General features: G+C 45.2%; 1 protein-coding gene across 3 annotated transcripts in view; it reads left to right on the top strand.

Annotated features, from left to right (window-relative positions):
* The window catches only part of CENPQ (centromere protein Q), a 142,494-nt gene that overhangs the window by 28,920 nt on the left and 90,852 nt on the right, over nucleotides 1–22,722 (top strand). For 2 of the 3 annotated variants that reach the window (XM_086952231.1, XM_086952230.1), the window contains exons 2-3: nucleotides 7,171–7,303; nucleotides 8,453–8,569. In XM_086952231.1, the coding sequence (XP_086808357.1) occupies nucleotides 7,181–7,303; nucleotides 8,453–8,569 (240 nt within the window). In that variant the 5' untranslated portion in view covers nucleotides 7,171–7,180. Of the gene's footprint in view, nucleotides 1–7,170; nucleotides 7,322–8,452; nucleotides 8,570–22,722 lie in introns of all 3 variants that reach the window. The other variant, XM_086952229.1, reaches the window with a different exon arrangement.

Raw genomic sequence — 22,722 nt, 5'->3', positions numbered from 1 at the left:
GACGCCATGGGAGCTAGGGATGAACAGGCCGCACTCCTTCTTGCGGACATGGACCGAGCCTTTGACTCGGTGAGTTGGGCGTATTTGTTCACCTTGCTGGCCCGCCTCAATCTAGGGCCTGTCTTCTTGTCCTATATTCGTCTCCTGTACACCAATGTTACGGCGTCGGTCCGTGTAGCCGGTGCGGTCTCTGGGCGCTTCCAAATCGGACGTGGTACTCGACAGGGTTGTCCGCTGTCCCCCTACTTGTTTGCCCTGGCCATGGAGCCCCTGGCGGCGCGGATCCGAATGGATGCCCATCTACGTGGCTTTGTCTGGAACGATAACCTAACAGATAGGATTGCACTCTATGCGGACGACGTCCTCCTGTTCCTTACTAATCTGCGGCGCTCGGGTCCCCGAGTTTTGGAGATCATGCGGGGGTTTAGCGAGGTCTCGGGGCTTCACCTTAATTTGTCTAAATCGACCCTGTGGATTCTGCATGGCGGAGTGGTTGCCGACCCTTGGGCCGCCGACTTGCGCGTGGCGACGGACGGCCTGAAGTATCTGGGCGTCTTCCTTTCGACCTCGCGAGCCGTGGCCTGGACACGCAGTGTCGTACCGGTATGGGACCGAGTCCAGACTGATGTCAAAACATGGTCCAGGATGCCCCTTACAATCTTTGGGAGGTCGGCCATCTTTAAGATGGTGGCGCTGCCGAGGCTGTTGTACCAACTCCAGAACTTCCCACACCCTATTGGCATGGAGTGGTTCCGTCAGGTGAACTCTGTGCTGAGCCGCTTCCTGTGGGATGGCGGTGCAGCCAGGGTGGCCCTGAGAACGTGCTTTCTGTCCACGTACTGTGGTGGCTTGGCCACGTCCGACCTCCTCTCCTACTATCAGGCGTCACACCTACTTGTCCTCAATGACTGGTGGTACGGAGATAGGAGTGACCCGGCCTATGCCCTGGAGAGACACCTTATGGGAGATCGTACGCTACACACCATTCTTTATTCGGCCCGTATGCGCCGTGGGTTGCCGTCGGTAACTAAAGTGGTCTTTGCAGTGTGGCGGCAGTCTTTGCGCCGCATGGGTTGGTGGGGCAAACTGACAGCTGAAACGCCGCTGTGGCACAATGGCATGCTCCCGGAACTGGCGGCTTTGGCCGGGTTTGAGGGCTGGGAGGCCATTGGAATTACACAACTGGGCCAGGTCGTATCGGGCACCACCCTCAAGTCCTTTGAGGACCTCCGTGCGGAGTTCCAGATGCCTCACTCCCAGTTCTTCCGTTACCTCCAGCTGAGGCATGCCCTAGCCCCGAGCATCGCCGGCCTCGACTCCCTGCCCGAGTTCAGCCCCATTGAGGCGAAAGTGTTTATGGGAGACTTGGGAGACAAGAAGGTTTCTAGGATCTATCAGTCCCTTGTTACTCACTGCTCCTCCACTCTCAGCTCCCTTCGGGAGGCGTGGGAGGTGGATGTGGGCGCCCTGGATGAGGACGATTGGAGGGAGGCGCTGGAGTCCCCGCGCGGCGCCGCTGTTGCGGTTCGGCTCCGCCTGATACAATTCAAATACCTGCATCGTGCCTATTACACACGTGAACGCTTGTGGAAGGCTGGTTTGATTGCGTCATCGGAGTGCCTGCGTTGTGGGGAGGTACCTGGCTCCCTGCTACATACGGTGTGGTCGTGTGGTCGCCTGGCTGGATTCTGGAGGGGCGTATGGAGCTGCCTGGCTGAGGTCCTGGGATGGGATCTTCCTCGTACCCACCGACTAGGCCTGCTGCACATCATGGAGGGGGTTGGGGGTAACATGTATAAGCGCCACCTGTTGCTCCTGGGCCTGGTCGTGGCCAAGCGTGACCTGGCTCGGGCCTGGAAATCTGTGAGGGCTCCCCCCCTGTCTGCATGGAAGGCTGGGCTGGACTACTTTATGGGCCTTGAGAAACCGGTCTTTGAGGCGCGGGGCTGCCCGCGCAAACATTTCAAAATCTGGAAGCGGTGGGCCGACTATCGCGGCCTGTCCTTGGAACCCCCAGCGGAGCAGGAGGAGGACATTTGATCGCAGTGACATTTCTGGCCCGAATGGCAAAGCCCTGGTTGCATTATACCTGATTCTTCTATGTATACCGTCTTTATGTTGCCTCTGTACATGTGTGGTGGGGGGGGGTGTTGGGTAAGGGTGGGGGTGTAGTTGGGGTCGGGGTGGGCTGTTAGGGCATCTTTAAAGCTGAGCTTCGTCATTTGATTCATGGATTACCAAGTGTGTCACTATTGCATTGATACTGTTGTGGGGATCTTGGTGTGTGAAGATACCACATTCTTGATACTCTTCTGCTCAATAAAAATTGGTTGTGAAAAAAAAACATATACATATACGAGTGCATTGGTAAACAGGCAGAATCGCCCCAAGATGGGCTCAACAATCACATGTGTGATAATGAACTCAATGCCTGGTAGTTGTTTAAGAAAAGGCTCTAGATCTAGAGGGACTACCTAGCAGGCGCAAAAAACAAGGACAATTTAGATAGTTCAATTAATTAAACAAACACGTCTCACTAATTAAGGGAAGTGCTAACTAAACCAAGAAGGGGAACCACACATTGTTAACAAGTGGTACATACTGAATTAACAACAATAAGCAGGCTTACCTTCCTCATTGACGAGTGTCAGGCATGGCGTGGGCATCCTGCACTAACTCGTTGGCAGATTTGTAATCACTAGTCAATAGAAAACATAAGAAAACAAGAGAATAGCTGAAGCGACCCCTATTTTTCAGGATGACTTTGCATCCAACGTCCTAGTTGCAGTGTCCCCTTTGTGTTTTAGTGATAAGGTTAGGAGCATGGACTCTGTATCTTTAATAGCTCTTGGGTCTCCCTTTGTTGTTAATATAGTTGCACGGCGGCTCAGCCGTAGACCCTTAAATTGTTTCTCTTTTTCCTCACCTCTCCTTCGTGAGTTGACACATTGGGCACAGCCGCATATTTAGGCAGTGTTGGTCCCCTCCTGTGGCCACACATTAGTTACACCTTTGCCTGGTTTATACTACCTAGACCAGGGGTAAACACCCTGAGCAGGCGCTCCAAGATCGGTTCAGGAATTGTTCCTATTGTATATTGAAGATTTTACAATTCCCGTATACACGAGAGTAGCTTCGGCGTAGCCATTCACACTACAATAACATGTTTATAGACCAATAGTTGGTTGTAGTTTGGGCGGCAAGGTTCGCTACTGCGTTTATGAATTTTTTTTTCAACTTTCCCTGTGCTTCAGGAGCACGTATGGATGCACTTTGTAGGCCAACACCGGTATACCTACAATTTGGGTCAGTGGCCTCTAAGCAAGTATCCAATGCGCATGTGCTGTAAATCAGCCGTTCCACCCGAGGACATGCGTTTCGTCTCCTGTGCTCTTGCGCATGCGCTGAGCCTTGCGAGCACCATTCCGTCCCCCGGATAGGGTTGGTCCCTGGGGGTCATGCCCCTTTTTCTTCCATTTTTAACTAGCACCGGATGCCGGGTCTCCTTGGCAGGCATCCAACACGACTAGGTTCACAGCTGGCAGCCCCTTGAGAGCGACGTAAGTACAGAGCGGGTCCCTCTTGTGGGATCCCGGCTGCTAGACTCTGGGATGCTTTTGCACGAGTCGGAGGCTGGCTCATGGTTGTTCGCTTCAGCTATTCTCTTGTTTTCTTATGTTTCTATTGACTAGTGATTACAAATCTGCCAACAAGTTAGTGCAGGATGCCCACGCCATGCCTGACCCTCGTCAATGAGGAAGGTAAGCCTGCTTATTGTTGTTAATTCAGTATGTACCACTCGTTAACAATGTGTGGTTCCCCTTCTTGGTTTAGTTAGCACTTCCCTTAATTAGTGAGACGTGTTTGTTTAATTAATTGAACTATCTAAATTTTCCTTGTTTTTTGTGCCTGCTAGGTAGTCCCTCTAGATCTAGAGCCTTTTCTTAAACAACTACGAGGCATTGAGTTCATTATCACACATGTGATTGTTGAGCCCATCTTGGGGCGATTCTGCCTGTTTACCAATGCACTCGTATATGTATATGTTTGCGGTGTGTCTCTTGTGTACAGCTCATGGTTGTCTCTTTTTTTGTGAAAGATGTGCACCACTGAGGGCACACGTTATGACATCAAGTTGTTACTGATGCATACACAAGTATACCTTTGTCTGTCTCTTTGTCCTAGGTACTATACAGGAGCGGGACACATTAAGAAGATGTAGCCTGAGTCTGGATACATAACCCCCCTGGCCGCCCTGTTAAGTTGAGAGGTTTTCTTCTATTTTTATAATTCACGTGCACTTATACGTTTTTGGTCCTGACGAAATGCCACCGACCTTTGGGCGATTACGGGCATGAAACATGTTGACCCTTGATTCCTTGATTCATCACGTGAATATACCTATTAGAACAAGAACGACTTTCATAGCTACTACTGCTTGAGGTATATCACTACGACACATTGTTGCGTACAACCCCCCTCCCTTTTTTGATTTTTCACTAGGCACTGGTTTTTCCCTCATCTTACCCCATACCTCCTTTACCCCGCACACCTGCATGCACCATCCGGCTGTCCTAAAAGATCTCGAGTAAAGTGTCCCTTTTTGGGGCCCGTGGGGGATTGCAGCGCCGGCCCCACGTGGAGCTATAGCCCGATGATGAAGCATGACATCCTATGGGTGTATGATGAAACATGATATCCTAAGGGTGTGTGAGGGCAACTAAGGACAATATTTGCCTTTGTTACGATGGGTGTTTATACCTAGGCTTCTTTCTTTGTCTCCTTCCCCCCTTTTCTTCCTTCCCTTTAAATTGTTTGTTTGGGTGACTTTTTGCACCCCTACGTTTCATCTTTATTTGACCCATAAATGGCACAGAAGACATAATCGCAGTTTTCAATCCGCATTTGCACTATTGCCCATCGACCCCCGTTATCTGCAGCAGTTTTTATTACTTCTCCCCGCAGTTGTCGCTTCCTCAAAATTTCCACTCCCCCGAATTGGAGCATTTAAGGTAGTACATACCACCATCTCATATCCCAGTTGGGCCAGAAGTTTTTTGTCCCTAAAACAGATATGCGTTTCTGTTAGCATAACCAAATGTGCATCATACATTTTCAATTCCTCATAGACCAAGCTTCTTTTAGTCTCATTATTCAAGCCTGACACATTCCATGCTAAGCAGCTAAAATGCGACATTTATAATAACAATTAAATCATGGAGATCTGTCCCCTTCCTTAAGCTCCTACTGATTTCTAATCTGATAACTGCCACATTACTTTCACTTAGACTTGTCATGTCTTTTCCCCTCCACACCCCCTGCTCTCTACCGCCCCCTACCCTACCCTCCACCCCCCGTACCATGAAGAAAAATCCCCCTTACGCACCTGCTGCCGCTGGATGGGCAGCCAACTGTAGGTGCAGCTATCTATGGAACCCTCACCCTAAAGTGTATCCATCTATACCCCCCAGGTACAGTTTGAATCGATCATCACCTTGTCAGCCACCATTGTAATTCAGAGAGTTTGAGCGTCTTAACACTTTATACATTAGTAATTTTTGCTAAAACCGCCTCCGCTTCCTTAACCTGATTAAGGTAATACGTATGACCTGCTTTGATGATTTGTAAGCAGGCCGGTTCCTGAAGAAAGACATGTGCCCCTGTTGCTTTAAAAGAATCAATTAATTGTCGTAGATTCCAACGCCTTTCCATTGCGGTCTTACAAAGATTTGACCTAACAAACAAGGTTACATCTTCTGTAAATATTGGGGAGTTAGGTCTTGCTTTCAGAGAGACCGCCTGCCTAAGTAAAAAGTTCCAAAAAAAGATCAGGAAAGGATGGGGAAATTTACTTCCCTTGTTTGTATTTACTAGCGGCAGTCTATGAACTCTCTGTAATTGAGAGTCTCAATCCCAGTCCGCCAGATCGGGAAAGGCACGTTGAAAGAGTTTAACAATGTAGGCACGAGGGTCTGAGCCTTCCAAGCCCTCTGGAATCCCAAAGAGTCTAAGGTTCTGCCTTCGCTGTCTGTTCTCCATGTCCTCGATTTTATATTGCAGAGCACGGATCTCTTCATCATGACGGGCAGTCTTTTGCTCTGTACTTGCCGATTGTTCTTCTACTTGTACCACCCTCTGCTGTAATTCTTCTACCTCTTGAGTGATGCCACTCATTTTGCTATTAACCTCGAGTAGATAATTTTGCGTCTTAGTATTGTCTTTTTTTAACTGTAAAAAAGTTTGTTGCGCTTCATGCTGCTGTTCGGTCAAAGTGTGGAGGATTAGAGCTAGAGAAGGGTTCTCAGACTGTGATATGTCAGGCAAGATGTCCGTACAGGAGACTGTCTCAGAAGATAATTTTGAAGGGGTATGCATGCTCATACCAGAGTGGCTATTCTCCTCGACCATAGAAACTATTGTAGGAGAGGCGGAGTTAACAATATGAGTGGGAACAATATTGTTTGCCTCCTTTCTTCCATCATTTACTGCCTGCGGGCATCTCCCCTCCAAGGATCTATCTGCAGAAGGTTGGTTGAGGGATTTAGAAGAGATAACATTGCCACTTGCTTCTTATGAGGGGAGAAGCAAGTCCGTAGGGCTGTTTCCTGATAGTCGTAAGGCCATGGTTTTGACCCCCCCTTGGCCTGAATCCACTTTCGCAGTGGGCTCTCGTCTAAGATAGGTTTGCCTCTGGTATTCGCAAATGAAATAGCCGTAGAAAGAGTGGAGGGGTTAATATACAGTAACGTGTTGACAGTGGCACTTTGAAGCCAGAAAACATCCTTTCTGAACACTACTAGAGTTTTACTATTTCATCCATAGACTGTTTGAAAAAAGAGCACCAATTGTTATTGTTTCTCTTTCTTACCAGCAGCCATTGGGTTCCAGAGGTGCTGTGAGGTGACACCCTTGACCTCCCAGCCAATAGACAGAGGCCACAGGATGTGTGAGGTGACATCACTACTTCACTAGTAGTCTGCATTTCACAGTCCGAGGTGGTGCTATCACTATTAGTCTATATATCCTACTTAGAGGTGTGACATCACAGCTGTAGATCTTGTATCTGGTGTTGGAATCTTTGGGAGGGAAGGCAGTCATTTGTCAAATTTTTCCCTTGACCTCATGTGTCATCATTTCTTCTGCTCACACCTTTTTTTTCTTGTCCACTAGTGTGTCAGTGATGGGACCTCGAGTTAAAACCTCCGTCGCTAAATGGACCAAGATAGCGAAAGCCAAGAAAGGAGACGGGAAAGCGAAGCCGTCCGAACCCGCTGGCAAGCCACCCAAACCTGCTGCTACCAGGGCGAGAGGCCTAGAGCTTGTGAGAAGCAGGAGTGCCCTAGACTTGCATTTATTTATTTGTTTTAGAAAACGATGGATTTTCACATTACAGCTCATATACAGTGGTGGACCGCAGAGGATGTAGTTCTGGAGATACTTTATGTTAAAGATCGAACATCTGTTGTTTTATAAATCGTACCTTAGTGTGCCAACACCTTGCTGAAACTAAAAGTCCCAACAGTTCTAAAACAATCATGGATCAGACCTAAACTCAAATGAGTACATTGTGACTTTTGTAAAAAATGATTTTGCTTATTTCTTTATATCCCACTAGGACAAGGCTAGGCCCTCAGTCTGACTCGTGCATTGTCAGGCCAGTTCTCTGCATCTGTGACCACAAAATGAACTATGTGATCATTGCCACAAGCAAAGTTAAAGAGAACAGGCTTACTCTCCAGCAGCTGTGTATGACAGAACATCTGTCCAGACAGCGCCATTAATGCAATAGAATTGCATGCTAATAATTGGGTTAAAATCCTTGTTAACGTCTTGAAATCTTATGTTCTCAATACCTGGTGCTGAAGCACATGCAGCTCTAGGTACACCATGAACAGTGAGGAGGGTGGTACAATGTATGCATGGGTTGTGCGAGCAAAAGAGCAGGTTAATCAAATAAAATAATAGCAATTTGTGAATGTGTGCAAGCACATTCCAGGAAACGTCATTTTGACATGTGTTTAAGGCTTATGCTAACTCTGGGTAGCAGTTGAATTTCCCCTCCACCCTGTAAGTGCCAAGGCATGAACACTGAACTAAGAAAAGTCTGTGAAGTTAGTGGGTCTGCATTATCCAAAGACTGAAACCCCAAAACTGTAATATATTAAATGACCTTAATGTTGAAACGCTTGAGCCCAGTTTAGAATTATTTGAACATCAAGCACTTCCTAAATTAACATTTAACGTGGCTCTTAACCAGGTGGAATGCCTTTCGAGCAGTTGCACAGGCTGGGTGTTTATTGTTTTGATGTAAACTACACAGTTGTTACTTTATTTGCTGGTACATGTAGCATCTTTCTTATTTCATGCCTTGGCATGTTTTTGTGTTTTTGTGTTGCCTTGTCTTCAGCTGCTCAATTGTTTTTACCCATAATTTCTTTTTCTTCCACTTGAGGCGGTGAAAGGTACAATTCCATCCAGCAATGACGTAAACGCACCGGAAAGGCCAAGAGGTGGAAAAAGCAGGAGTGGCAGCAAACGCCCAAGAGCTGAAGCAGGTGACGAGCAACAGGTACAAAGCAGAGGCAAAGGGACATGTGTGATGTGCTGGCCAGAGGCTAAAGTGGGGTTACAGTGGCGTAATCGTGGAAAGTGACTCCGAAACACAGATATGTTTCTAATCTCTTGATTTAGGTTCTGAGTAATTAAACGCCTGAGCTACCTTGCTGCTCAGCTGTTCCATCACTTGCCAGTTTCCATCTGACTAACCCAACCCTTATACGCCACATTGCATTTAGTATCCCAGATACTACTCATCTTACCTCTTTTCAATTCAGACCTAACCCAATCTCGTTGAGCTTGAGACCCTCCCAGTCCTGATAATCTTGGCAGAACACAGTTCAATTTCTTAAAGTAAAAATGAAAGGGAAGGTATGAAAGAGTTTACTCTAAAGCAGTTCAATTGCATCAGATGAAGGAGATAGTGGGGAAGAGGTTATTCTGAAATGGTTCAATAGCAAAATGAAAATATATCATTACTAAGCTTGAATTACCACAGAAAATATATTGTCACAGTTTCATTAGCTACACAGAAAACAACATGTGATTATTCTACATCTCATAATCTTTCGGATGTCATGGCAGGCTCACTCTTCTGCTGCTGCTTTGAGGTTTGACTCTGCTTTGTGGTTCCCTTCCACCTAAAGAGTTGTTAATTCTTTATGAATTCCCTTCATCTTCCTTTTCTCTTTGATTTTCGTCTTTCCTTTGTACCACAACCACCCCTTGTAAAATTCCAAACCAGATTATCACTGAGATTCACTGCATTCTTAAATAATTTCACCACTTTTTGTGGGATTCCCATGCTTTTTACCAACCCTGTGGGTAGTTTCACTCGGGCCCAAGCTGCTACAGCCAATATTGTCCGCTTTACCAAATTTCTCCCACCATGTCATTCCTTTCTTTGAATCATTCTTTGCTGTTGTTTATCCCGCGGATTGTCCTTCTCCTTCTTCGTCCCTTCTTTAAAATGATTGTTCCAAGTAGGGCACATTAACAATTTGGTTCCCTCCCTCTGAAAGCTCAAAAGGAACCTTTCCTATGTAATGTGAGGCGGTACATTTCTACCCTTGTTTGAATTTCCTCCCTCCAGTATTTAGCCTCTTGATTGGCTATCTGTTTGGCTTCTTTGAGTACCCTATTAAAGCTCTCAACCACCCCATTGGATGTGTGGGGATATAGACTGCGCATTTCTTCTGCCTTATACCACTATGTGCAAGAAACTCACGAGAGACTTACTGTACACTGTTGTCTGTCAACATGGAGTCTGGGATGCCTTCCCTAGCAAAAATGTCCAAGAGAAATGTTAGCACATGTTTTGCCTCTACTTCTGGGGTAATCCTAATCTCAAGCCACCTGGAGTACAGGTCCATTAATACTAAAACAAAATTGTCCACCGTTGCTGGTCACAGGTGACAAAATATCTAATCCCACCTATTCCCATGGCTTCTCTGGTAGCTCCTGTATTGTCATGAACTGCATCCTTGTTTTGAACCCTTTATCACTATTCTTGCAGTCCAAACATTGTCTGACGAATCGCTCCACCTGGGTATCTAAGCCTGGCCACCAGAAATGTAACCTCATCATTTCCTTCATTTTGCTAATACCCAGGTGCCCTTGGTGTGCTAATTCCACCACCTTACTCTTCAGCACCACAGCAGGAATCAGTATTGAGCCTCTACACTCGAAACCATTGTGAACTGACAAATCATTTCTCACTTCCCAGTATCCCTCGTATGATGGGTCTAACTTTTTACGTTCACTCTGTCCTTCTTTGATGAGTTTGCTCACAAATACTAACTCCTCATCCCTTGCCATATGTTCTTTCCATTCATTCTCACTCACCGTACCCTCTGTGATTTCACAGACTTTAAATTAATCAATTTCCTTCTGTTGATCTTTTCAAATCCTCAGACATTATTCTGCCGATACCAACTTCAGTAGACAGTCAGCTACTCTATTCTCAACCCCTGGGATATACTCCACCGTACAATTAAAATCATTCAGTGAAATAACCCATTAGCAGATCCTGTTAGATACCGTATCCAATCCTTCCTTCTAAAAAATTTCTTGGAGTCTTGGAGGAGTTAATGATCTGTTCTAAAGGGGAACTCTGTTATCCATAATACATTTATTAATGGCCCAAAATATGCATAAGGCCTCTCTTTCAATCACTGAATAGCGATTCTCTGATCCCTTCAAACTGCTGGACACAAACATTATGGTAAGTTCTTTACTCCCTTCACCCTGCTTTTACACCGCTTCTAGACCCTTAGCACTGGTGTCTGTTATCAGTACTGACCTTTCCTGCGTATTGACATTACCTCAGGACAAGGCCCTCGACAATGCCTCCTTGATATCCTTCAGTTCTTTATCACACCTTGTTGACCACTCATATCTCACCCCTTTTCTCAATAACTTCCTCATATTATAAGTGCTTGCTGAAAATGGGATATACATCTGTGGTAATACTCTGCCAGCCCCAGGAACTTGACCAAATCTTCCTTGTTCCTAGGAATGGCTAAATTTCTGATGGTGCCTACCAAATCCTTGTTGGGATAAACACCTCTGGTGGGGTTATGTCTCAAAATTATTTCCTTACATCCAAGTCTGCATTTCCTCTCTTTCAGTTAGAGATCTCTATGCTTAAATACTTTGAGTATCATTCTATACGTTGATCATGTTCTTCCTGGGTGCTACTATAGACAAACACATCGTCTTGATACATTTTCAATTCAATTCAATTAATTAAGTCTTTATTTCGACACAGGTCATAAAAGACAATACAATAAAACAAACAAGTATTAACCTCTTAAGTGCTGCGTCGGGGCGTTGGCCGATGGCAGCACTACCTCCCCAGTGCTGCGCACGTCCATTCAGCACTAGTTCCAATGGACAGCGCAGCACTAGGGAGGGATATTTGCGCCGCATCTAAGGTGTTAAAAACAATGTTCATACTTGACACATACAAATATCCTTGAATTCAATGGAAAAATTCATGGGTTAACTATTCTATAAAAATTTAGTGCAGTGTAATCCAGACACAATCATTTAAAAAAATAAATATACTGTTTGCTAAAAGTTTTATAAGACAGTTAAAAAAGAATTGATTACAGGATTAAGAACTGATGCCATCTACAAAAGGCCAGGTTAGGACTCTGCAGTCTATTTCGACTTCTGTTTATCTCTGCGTATAGTCCACATCCATTTTAGTAACTTCGCGAGTGCAATAACCATACTGTCGGAGCAGTCTTAGGATCCTGAGTGCTACAGTACCATTAAGGATTCCTTTTTGTAAACAAATTGATTTAATCCATTTGTTACGCGGAGCTTTATATAATGGACATATAAACAGAACATGTGCCAAAGTTTCAGATTGGCCTGTACAAAATGGACATTGGTCATTCTTGTTGCTTGACCATTTGCTTGTAAATGAGTTGATAGGAAGGGTTCCTACCCTATATTGATGAAAAAGTTTCCTATCAGTGGGGATGGTAATGAGGTCCCAATATCTCTCGTATGCAGGGATATGTTTAAGTTCCAAAAAAGCCTTGGTTAATGATGCATCGGTGTTAGTTTGGAATTCCCTTTGGGTGATGTTTGCCCAATACATTTCCTTTAAGGCTGTCCGTGATGGTAAGATATTTTCTGTTGGTTTTTCCCATTGTTGCTCCAATCCCAAGGCTTTATACTGCGACTTGACCTGTTTGAACCATGATATTTTACCCCCTGTGTCCATGTTCCTGGTTTCTAGGAGCGCCGAAGCATAGTGGGTTAATTCCGGCGTAACCCAAAGCCTTCTCCAATATGCAACTGATCGAAAGCTAGCTATGTCCTGAAATTTCTGACATCCCAAGTCCATGTACAACGGTGTCATTGGTGTAGATTTGGGAAGTTTAGTTATACACCGTAAGAATTTGTTTTGCGCTTTTGTCAGAGCAGAAACATCAGTGATCCCCCATAGTTCCGCCCCGTATAACATAGAAGCCCTGACTTTCGTGTCATATATTTTTAGAGCTGGGGCTATTGGTTGAGTAGCTGATGATCTTATTTCTCTCAAAAGGACACCTGCTAGCTGTGCATGTTTTGCAGTTAGGTAGGTCATATGAGGCTTCCATTCCATCCTAGATCCCAGTCTGATGCCCAGATAACTAAAACAATCTGTCTGTTCTAGAAGCTCGCCATTCATAAGAACTGTGCCCCTCACTTTCTTTTGTCTATTCATTACCATAAATTTGGTTTTAGACACATTTATGATTATTAAACCATGGTCTTTGCAAAAAGTCTCAAAACAGCCTATTGTCTTTTGAAGCCCTTCTTGTGTTTTGTAGATTAGTAGGGTGTCGTCTGCAAACATTAACAGGGGTATGGGAATGCCATTTTGCTTGGGTGCATCTGTATGAACCTCCCTGTAATATTCAGTGACCCTGTTTATATATAGCGTAAACAGGGTTGGTGCTAAGATGCACCCTTGTCTAACTCCCCTTTCTGTGTTAAATTTGTCAGTGACCTGACCATAGTTGCCCCACCTCACCTGTGCATAGTTGTTTTTATGAAACTTGATTAGGAGGGTGAGGAGTTCTTGTGGCATACCTTGATCGTGAAGCACTTTCCACAGCCTTGAACGTGGAACTAGATCGAATGCCGATTTCAAATCGACAAAGGCTGCGTAAAGAGGGCCTCCCCCAAGGATGACCCACTTCCAGTATATGTTGGAAAATCTAAAAACTTGGTCCACGGTACTGGTATAAGGGCGAAAGCCTGCCTGTAATGGAGACATGACCCGAGAATCATCAACCCAGTTCTGGATCCTGTATAATATAAGCCTTGCCACCACCTTCTAGATACATGCAATTAGGCTGATTGGTCTGTAGTTTGCGGGGTCTGCACGATCCCCTTTTTTGAAAATTGGGATAATTTCCGCTCCTCTCCAGACATCTGGTATCGGGGAGCCCCTGGAAATTGCATTAGCCAGCAACTGTATATACGGCACCCATACCTCTCTAGAGTAGAGAAAGAGATCTGCCGGAATCATATCTGGACCCGGGGCTCTTCCTCTCGGGATGGTGTTTAAGGCATGTTCAATGTCACTCCGACTGAATACTAGCGGGGTAGTGACTACAAGATTAGTGATAGGGTCTAAACTGTCCCCACTCTCCTGAAGAGGCTTTGCAAATTGAGATTTGAAGTGTGAGACCCATAATTCGGGTGGGACAGAATTATCTGGCTGTGACCTGTGCGATCCCTTCCCCCATTTCACTAAATTCCAGAATCCTTTCATGTTTCTAGCCTTGCATGCCTCATATAGCTCTTCCCAATATTTATTATCCCACCATTGTTTTGCTTCCTGCTGGGTCATTTTTTAGTGACGCCTCGCGTCACGTATTTGGAGCTTATCCTTTGTTTTCACGGCCATTGCTAGAGATTTGTATGCAACTCTGCAGCTTTTGCCATACCATGATTGCTGTTGCTTCCTGTTTTTACGTGGACAGGCACTTTTTTTCCTTTATAAAAAATTTACTAAGATTTAAAAATAGAGTTGTGTGGATAGGGACCACCCTGGTCATAAAGTCATTGCTAGACATGCAATCTGGTTGCACTAGACACCATTTCTTCCATTTCAGGAATGCATTGGTAATTGTCAATGCATTCCGCCCATTTTAACCTTCTTGTGTCATTTGCAAGGACTATATCAATGGATGTATCTATATTAAGAACTCCTATTTTAAAAAGCTGAAACTCTAGACTAAGTGGGTTGTGGTCGCTCTCAGTTCTCTTAATGATATTCATGTCTCGGATGGTTGACCATGATTCCAGGTTGACAAAAATATAATCAATCCTGCTTGAGCGAATGCCATTATTGAAGGTTGGGCTCCCGTCCTTGTCCCCTTTGGTTCTACCATTCAATGCTCTTAATCCATACTCAAGACTAAAAGTCTTGAGCTGGATAGCTGCTTGGGTCCACTTCTTTATAGGTGGTATATTCAGTGGAGGAATTTGCCAACTATCATCCTCTGCCTCGGTAAGGTCAATGTCAAATTGGTCCAGCGGCTCAAAGGAGCAGTTAAAATCTCCTCCTATCATTATGTTTGCTTTTCCCCTATGTAATTTTAAGCACTGACCCAGTTGTTTAACAGTCTCGGTGGATTTACCTCCCGGGATTCCCCTTGCATATACATTAAATAATAGAAGATCCCCAAACTCAGGCGATTGGAGTTTAACAATTAAGATATCCTTGGAATTGGAATCTAAGTACGTGAGTGGGTCGCAGGTATGGAGAAATTTAGATAACCCACGCGATGATAGGTTTCAGTTGCCCAAGTTTCCTGCATAATAATTATGCTATAGTTGTCAATAAAGTTTAGCCAATCGTGAGAAGCTATTTTATTCCTGAGTCCGGCTATGTTCCAGGACACCAAGTGATGGCCAACCTATTCGTTTACCAACTCTCCAGAGGCCAGGTCATTCGGTATTTGTGCATCCCTTTGATAGTCTGGAATCCGAGGTGTATTGCTAGTTTAGATGGGGATAATGATCTGTGAGCTATTTTTTAAACCTACGTCTACTTCAGCTGGCCGACCCAAAATCTTCGTTTTGTCATTGAGTGGCGTTAGCCCAAGAGTTATCCTATCTTCCATCAGTGCCCCACTACCAACTATAGGAGGGTGTGATCTAATACTATCTTTTAATAGCACCGAAGTTCCCCCTAATGCAGACGTTTTTGAAGCAGTATTCACACTACTAGGTATGGCAGGTACTGATTCGTTGTGAATATAACTGAGTGTATATTCTTGCGCCAAGGATTGGTGAAATGTAAGATGCAAAGTGGTATCTTCTAAAACCCCACGGGTTGCATTAGGTAAATTAATAACAGGGGATTGACCACCCATGCCCCACCAGGACTGTAAACTTCAGTCGCAATCTTCCATTCCGTTGAAGACATCAAATCTATTGAATGTCTCCAAAGGAGTAAAGGGCCTCAGATGGTCCATATTTCTATTGAAATTTGTATTTGCACTGAAGGGAACAGTATTCCACCCATAGGGATCGGGTGCTGGCATTTGGTATTGTGTGTGTGACAGTTGCCCGATATTAAATGGGGTTGAAAAGAGAGTATGAATGTTTGTTTGTCTGCTTATATGATTCGGGGCAAACACCTGGGATCTAGGATAGAAGTAGGTCAGGGGACGGGGGATAATGACGTTGTTACCAATCCCTCCCGGCCAGTTCAGTATGTAGTTGACCATTCGTGAATCTCTAAAATTGACTACAACTACATCTCCCTCAATATCCTTGCTTCTGCTACCCAGCCATGGTAGTCGGCGAACATGAACTATTTCGCCGTTAATGTTGCTTGTAAGTGGTCTGTGTAGTCTAAGCCAATGCATAGTTTTATTCTTAAGCTGTGGGAATCCTTCCCTTTCGTCGTCTGCCAGTGTCGGGACCCCTGTCAAAACAACCACATATTGCACAGCTTCTGGTGGGAGTTCTGCTGGTGGACCCCTATTCTTTAGAACCCCTGTGTGTTTAGTGCCTCTCCTTTCTTCTTGTATTTTCCCCACAGGTACCTTTTCCTGATCTTTCATGATGTTGTTCGTAGGGACCACGGCTGGTTTTCTAATCTATTTTGGGGAAGGTGGCTTATTTTGGATGGTACTTGTTGTTTTAGGAGGTTTTGATTTTGCAATGGTGGATTTAAAAGAAACTTTTGGGGCGTTTGACGTAGCTAGTATACCCGGGTTTGAAAGCGGCTCTGCCTCTCTCACTAAAGCCTCAGATGGATTATCTTTCCTACTTACGCCCAACTCCATTTCCTCAAGACGCTTCTCCAGTGTTTTTAATCTTTCTATAATAGGTAAAATAAGAGATCTAATTAAATGTTCCATACTGTCTAGTGAAACACTAGTATAAGCTGGTCTCAGTATGGATTCTGTGGGGGCGTCGGTGGGTGTACTGATACTAATGTCCATCCCAGTGTGTGAGAGTGTTTTTTGTGTTGACAAGTTTATCGGTCTATCGTCAACAGCTACTGGCACCTGTTTAACTGTAATGCCAGGTTTGTGAGACTTGCCAAAATCTGAGTGGCTAATCTTAGGTTTTTCGATTGCCCCCTCTTATCGTCTTCTCTTGCTGGGTGGAGGACCCTGGATTTTAGGCATAATTAGTCTATTTTTCTTGTTTCGCTTGATTTTGTCAGATGGACGATTTATTGTGGCCGTATCCTTTGTTAGACTAATAGGACTGGTAAGTGGATTGTAAATGGGACTCAGGGTCTGCCCCAAGGAAGCACATGGTGTAGGGGTACAGTCACGTAGCAATAGCGGAACACTCACTGGTAGGGTGAGATCTTCAGTTTCGCATAGATTACCACCATCAGGAAGAGACACATTTCGCATGGGATCTATGACATTTTTGAGTTTCATATTTTCAACCGAACGACGATGCTCCGCCCTTCGTTCTGCTAGCGTGGTCTCCTTTTCTATGTCATTGAGGACCTTGAAGAAGTAATTATCCAAGGTACCCTTTTGCGGCAACCCCCCCACCTTGTCATTAATTATCTTTTCTGGGCTCGTACCTGTGGCAGTAGTAGACATGTCGTCAATGGAGAAAGTGGAGGTAGAGAGCAAGAGAGTGGGTCCGGCCCGGCCTCGGTCGGCCCCTGACTGCCACAGACGGCCCGCCCTTTGCCCGGGCTTTGCCCGGCGCTCCCGCGCCGCGGGGACTTGTGTCGATTATATAGTGAGCGTGGTGGGCGGGTCCGGGCTGGGGAGCGCTTACCAGGTGGTAGAGGTCACGCAGGGACTCCTGGATGTTGGAGTCCCTGCAGCGCTCGCACTCGCCGTCTGTGCCTCCTTCCAACGCCCAGAGACACAGCGCCCTCAGTGAAGACACAATCCCGATGTTTTCAACCTGCGAAGCGGCACCCGCGCAGTGGGTGCGGCGAAAAGCAGGCTCAGTTCGGCAAAGTCCTTTGGCGCTCAAGGGTCCACAATCACGATCAGATACATTTTCACACCGTTCAGCCCTTCTAACAGGCTCTCCATTGCCTGTTGAAAAGCAGAGGCTGCTGAAATCAAACTGAAGGGCATCCTAGTAAATCTAAACACCCCAAAGGGTGTAGTGAAAGCCGTTAAATCTTTAGATTGTTCTGCTAGTTCAATCTGGTATGCTGCCCGAAGATCTAAGGTGGAGAATATTTTTGCCCCATTAAGTTGTGTAAGCATGTCCGTGATATTGGGTGAAGGGCATATGTCTACCACTACTTCCCTTTTCAACCCCCATAGGTCCACGCAAAACCTCGTCTCACCCGAAGACGTTTGTGCTAATACCACTGGAGCCACCCACTCTGACACTTCCACTTCCAGCAGTGAAGCCTTACTGGAACTCCTGGGAAGGGTTAAATCTGGTTCCCCCACCGAAAGCTGCCACCACACATTCTTAAGTAAATGTTTACTGTAAACCCTGCACGCGCCCTCCATCTTCTGAATAAATCTTTGAAGCAGGGCCGTGTTCCTAGAGCCTTTAAAAAAGCTACCATAGTTCCCCTTCTGAAAAAACCAGGACCCCACTCAACTACCGTCCCATATCTCTGCTTCCCTATCTCACTAAGATATTGGAATCCCATGTAGCATGTAGCGAAATTCTTATCCTCATTCATTGAACAGCCTCAGTTCCTTGACCCCCACCAAGCGGGATTTCGTCCATTTCACTTCTCGGAGATGGTCGTTCTATTGGTATTGGATGAACTAAGAAAGGAGCTGATAGGGCCACTCCATAGGCCCTGGTGCTGCTAGATCTTTCCGCAGCATTCGACACGGTCAAACATGCAATTTTGGTAGACCGGGTCAGAGACGCAGGACGCCAGGTTCCAGCCCGCGACTGGGTCATATCCTTTCAGGAAGATCGGTCTCAATCTCTTTTGTCTGTCTCACTTTATTGCTCCTGAGGTTAAGTCCAACTGTGGAGTGCCACATGGATCATCACTATCCCCGCACTTGTTTAATCTATATCTGCTCCCTTTGATCCTATCCTTAGGGAACTTAAGGTCAACACATTTAACTATGCAGATAACCTACAACTTCTATTCACCATCAATAACACACCCGACCTGACTTTCAGGCTACCTTGCTGCATGTCAGTAACTGGATGACTAGCAACCATTTAAAGCTAAATCCAGACAAAACCGAACTAATTTTGACAAGCGGCACTACAGAGCTGGGCTCTCCTCCAGTTCCATTCCCCTTCTACGAAGAACCTCGGGGTCACAATCAACAATGACTTGTCAATGAAGTCCTAGATTGGAACAGTACTCTCAACCAGATTCTTCCAGTTGCGGAGGATTAGGAAAATCAGTAAATTCCTTACTAAAGAAGCAGTGTTGCAGGTTGTCCTAGCCCTGGTCATTTTCCATATAGACTACACAAATTCCCTATCTCGTGTTACCAGCTTATTTAGTCAGGAAACTGCAGTTGGTGCAGAACCAGGGTCCCAGATTGATCTTCCATCAACCAAGATGGCAACATGCCAACCCTCTTATGCGGCAGCTACAATGGCTCCCAATATCACAACGCTGTGCTTTTAATATTGGGTGCCTTATCTTTAAATCTCTACAGGATGTGGGTCCAAAATTTTTCTCCAACCTCATTACGAGACATGTACCCTCGCGCAATCTGAGATATGCCCACATGAACTTACTCGTCATTCCCCCTATAAATGGAAGAGACTAGGTGGCAGCAGGTTCGCAGTGCTGGCGCCCCACTTTTGGAATGCCCTCCCCAATGAAATCAGATCTGCACAGACCTACCTGTATTCAGGAGACTTCTCAAGACATGGCTCTTTGTTCAGGCATATGAATAGATCAACCAGGGCTCAGCTACTCCTATACTAGTGCCAAGAAACCAATTGGTGTACGTGTGCTTAAATAAATAATTTAACATAACTTCTTTAATTATCCCTTCTTTTTTTCAATCTATTCAGCTCATCTTTCATGGGTTGTCTCATAGTAACCGGAACACCCATCTGCTTACATGAGACTGGTTTTGCATCTTTCTTCAAAATAATCTCATGCATATACTGTGTGATACTTCCCAACCAATCACAAAACACTTCAGGGAATTAATTTTGTCAACGGCTACTTGATTGTCCCTTGTCATTTTCTTGTCCTACCCTCACTGGGCAAACATTATCTGAGCTACCCCCACAGCTCTCATCTGCAAGTTCTGATTTCTTTTCTTCTTTAACAAAATAAGAGGGGAACTATTGGGATCCAAGATTATTTCTAGATCTGCTTGTTGTTGTCAACTGATTATACTGTCTCCTCTACAGGACATATATATTTTCCCTGCTGTTATCCTTCCTTTGTATTCAAGTGCTCCCTCAAAATACCTACCAACGTAATAGGTTGACCACCATACGCCAATGGCCTAATGTCCATATAACTTGACTCTACTAGCAAGATTCTCATTGTAAAATACTTTGGGGATCAAAGTAATTTTTACCCTGAGTCAAAAAACCTCTTTACCTCATAACTGGCTTATGTGTACCATATATTCTGGGTCACGTCCTTTACTTCGCTCACTCACTTGAAGAACAATTTCTCCCACCATACTCATATTCATCAGGGTCACCATTATCGGTCAACCTTTTTTGCTTTCTTACTCCTATTTTTATGCCTACACAATTTTGCGTAATTGCCTTTAACTCCAAATGACTTACACACTACCCCAACGCAGGACAGTTTTTTTCATTAGCCATGTGACCAGCCACTCCAAACCTTAAGCATTTCCCCGTTCACTTTTTCTTCAGGGAACTCTCATTCTTGGGTTTCACAACATTGTGTATCTGTTCTCTTGCTGTGTGTATACTTTCCTTATGGTTCTCTTTCTTAATTCAAAATACTTTGTTTCCACTTGATCCCCTTGGTTCAGAAGGGAAGGGGTATATTCTGCATGTTCTTCACTAATTACCGTTAGGGCATTATACCCCTACAATCTTAAAGGCTACAGAACAAAGTGGGACTAGGGATACACTTACTAAATACCTACTTTCAAATGTAACAGCAATGCTATTAAATACATGTTCCCATAGCCTTAAGGGTTACCGTACAGGAAGAGTTTCAGAAAGCTTTTCTGATGTATACACTACTTAGTTACTATAACCTGACTTTGAAACAAAAATCCTCTTTCTTACTTGTGCCCAATAAGACACCAGAATACTCTGGTATCCGATGAGATACCTGAATGCAAGCAAGGCCTCAATCAATAAAGGTCTTCCATTCTATATAAGCCCCCTTTATGTCTTTTACAACAAGAATTGTTGACCAATGGGCACCCTCCTTTCTTTAGTTCACCTAACTCAGCCACTCAGCCCCTCTGTCAATGAGCTGCCTCCATTGTATTGTCGCCTTTATCTGTCAGTTAGTGTACTATGCTATTCCTTGTAGATTGGGGCTAAATAACCTTTGACCAATATGAAGTTCAGAAACACACTTGTCCTTAACCAATAGGAACATGGGAAATACTTCCTTATGAATTGCACATTCACCTCACAAGGTTGTCGCTGTAATTGGCAACTGAATTAAATAGGAAGACCCAGAGTTGAAAACAATTAGGTCATCTGTTCTGAAACAGGGAGTACTGTGGCATCCAGCGTCGATCTAGTGGCATGAAACTTGAACAGGGGGAATAACCATTGTTTACGAGTTTTATCAGTTTTTGTGCTAAATAGCAAAAAGTGTTTTTTCCACGCTTAGCCAGTGAAGCTCACAGAAAAGAGGAGTGGCCGAAGCATGTTTTGGCAGCCTGTGAATCAGGACCAGACTATTCTAGAGAGGATTCATATTTGATGAAGAGTATCAGCCATCTGCAAAAGGTGATATTTGTGTTGGAACGTCCAGATTTCAGTGTTCTGGATACCTCTCCAGACATTGGCCTAGCTTCTCCTAATCCAGCTAATGCCACTAAAGAGACCGCGTCTTTTGAGACAGTCATCAGGAGGGCGGCAGACACTTGATTTTGTCCTGTCTACTCAGGAGGTTTAGACAACTCTGCTTAAGAGAGAAGGCGACACAGGCCTGCTACTGGAGAGTCTGATTTTGTGATTGCAACACCCTACCCCTGAGACCCTTGTTGCACAGGCTTCTATGAAATGTACAAACCTAAATGCCTTCTTAATGACCCCACCTGATAGGGAGTCGACAAAGATGAGGTATTTGCAAAGAGGATATTCTCATTGACCAATCTTGTCCCCAGTTTGGTTACCACATCATGCCTCCTGGGCAGATACGGTCATGCATTCTAGGGTAAAGTGGTGCCTGTCCTGCCGGCGGTCCATGAGGAAGTACTTACATTTTTGTAAAGTTTAGTCTCGGGTGTCAGAATGCTGCAAAATTCTCAATAAAGTCGGGCATGGATACTATCGCCAGCCTGGGTAGGGCAGTCGGCATAATCGTGGTTCAAAAGGACCATTCCTGGATGCGCTCCATGGGCTTCTCTACCAACGTCCAACACTCACTTATGGACATGGCTCTTTATGCTCGAGGCTGTTCAGAGCCATGCAGACTCTGCACTTGAAAGGTTAAGCAGAGTCCGGTCACTGCCCCCTCCCTGGGCTTTTAGCTCCGTGATCTCGACAGCTCCCCGAAAAACCGCACCCGTTTCGAGGGTTTTGGAGAGACAAAGACAGTCTTCAAGTCCGCAACAGCAGACCTCTCAATCCTCTGGTGGACGAGGTCGGGCACTGGTCAGATTCCCAGAGCCAGTGTTCTACCCGAGTTCTGGACCCCCCTCCCGCAGCTGCTGCAAAATCCATTTAATTGGTCTTGGCACCCCACGATCTTCTGGTTTGATGGCGGATCACCTTTTACCTCCCCGGGTGGAGGAGAATCACCTCAAATCAATGGGTGCTCCAGATTGTGCAACAAGGTTTCTCCCTACTGTTACTTGCTTATCCTCCAGACATGCCACCCACATTCCAACCCACACACACTGCCGTTCCTACAGCAGCAGCAGCCAGTATCGCTGATTCCTAAGGACATGTCCATCTGATGGCATCTTCTGTAGTGCACTGTGTGAGAGTTTTGTTGTGTCGTGTTGGGATATTGTCTTGGATATGAAAAGAAGGAACCCAGAAGAAGCAGCATGGGCTTAAAATGCCGGGCATTGTTCG

Source organism: Lissotriton vulgaris, chromosome 1_1, assembly GCF_964263255.1.
Source record: "Lissotriton vulgaris chromosome 1_1, aLisVul1.2, whole genome shotgun sequence".
Classification (NCBI taxonomy): domain Eukaryota; kingdom Metazoa; phylum Chordata; class Amphibia; order Caudata; family Salamandridae; genus Lissotriton; species Lissotriton vulgaris.
The sequence above is the reverse complement of the archived record's forward strand: the minus strand, read 5'-3'. Positions and strand labels throughout refer to the sequence as shown.